At 55.1% G+C, this 497-nt stretch overlaps 1 protein-coding gene across 1 annotated transcript in view; it reads left to right on the plus strand.

The window, feature by feature from the left end:
* The window catches only part of EMH_0036860 (uncharacterized protein), a gene marked incomplete at both ends in the record, with an annotated part of 11,723 nt that overhangs the window by 4,689 nt on the left and 6,537 nt on the right, over positions 1-497 (plus strand). Inside the window, one exon of the mRNA XM_013495130.1 lies at positions 1-294. Within this exon, the coding sequence (XP_013350584.1) occupies positions 1-294 (294 nt within the window). The remainder of the gene's footprint in view (positions 295-497) is intronic.

Raw genomic sequence — 497 nt, forward strand, 5'->3', positions numbered from 1 at the left:
TTCCAGCAGCAGCAGCAGCAGCAGCAGCAACAGCAGCAGCAGCAGCAGCAGCAGCCCCACCACCAGGTACATCACTATAATCACCATGATCAGCAGCAGCAGCAGCATCAGCAGCAGCAGCAGCAGCAGCAGCAGCAGCAGCAGGAGGTGTTGTGTGTTTGTGTGTTTAATAGACCTAAAGGAGCTAAGAACAAGTGCTGCTGCAGCAATAAGAGAAGCAGCAGATCAGCTGACAGCAACCGACCCCCTGCTGCTGTCTCTTCTTCCTTCTATTGGGGACTTCTTCCTACAAAGGTAAACCACTGTCTCCTGTCTCCTCTGCTGTCTCCTCACCTGTCTCCTCAGCTGTCTCCTCCGCTGTCTCCTCCGCTGTCTCCTGTCTCCTCAGCTGTCTCCTCAGCTGTCTCCTCAGCTGTCTCCTCAGCTCTCTCCTGTCTCCTGTCTCCTCTGCTGTCTCCTCAGCTGTATCCTCAGCTGTCTCCTGTCTCCTCAGCTGT

The sequence above is a fragment of the Eimeria mitis genome, genomic scaffold, assembly GCF_000499745.2.
Source record: "Eimeria mitis Houghton genomic scaffold, Emh_scaff1430, whole genome shotgun sequence".
NCBI classification, from domain to species: domain Eukaryota; phylum Apicomplexa; class Conoidasida; order Eucoccidiorida; family Eimeriidae; genus Eimeria; species Eimeria mitis.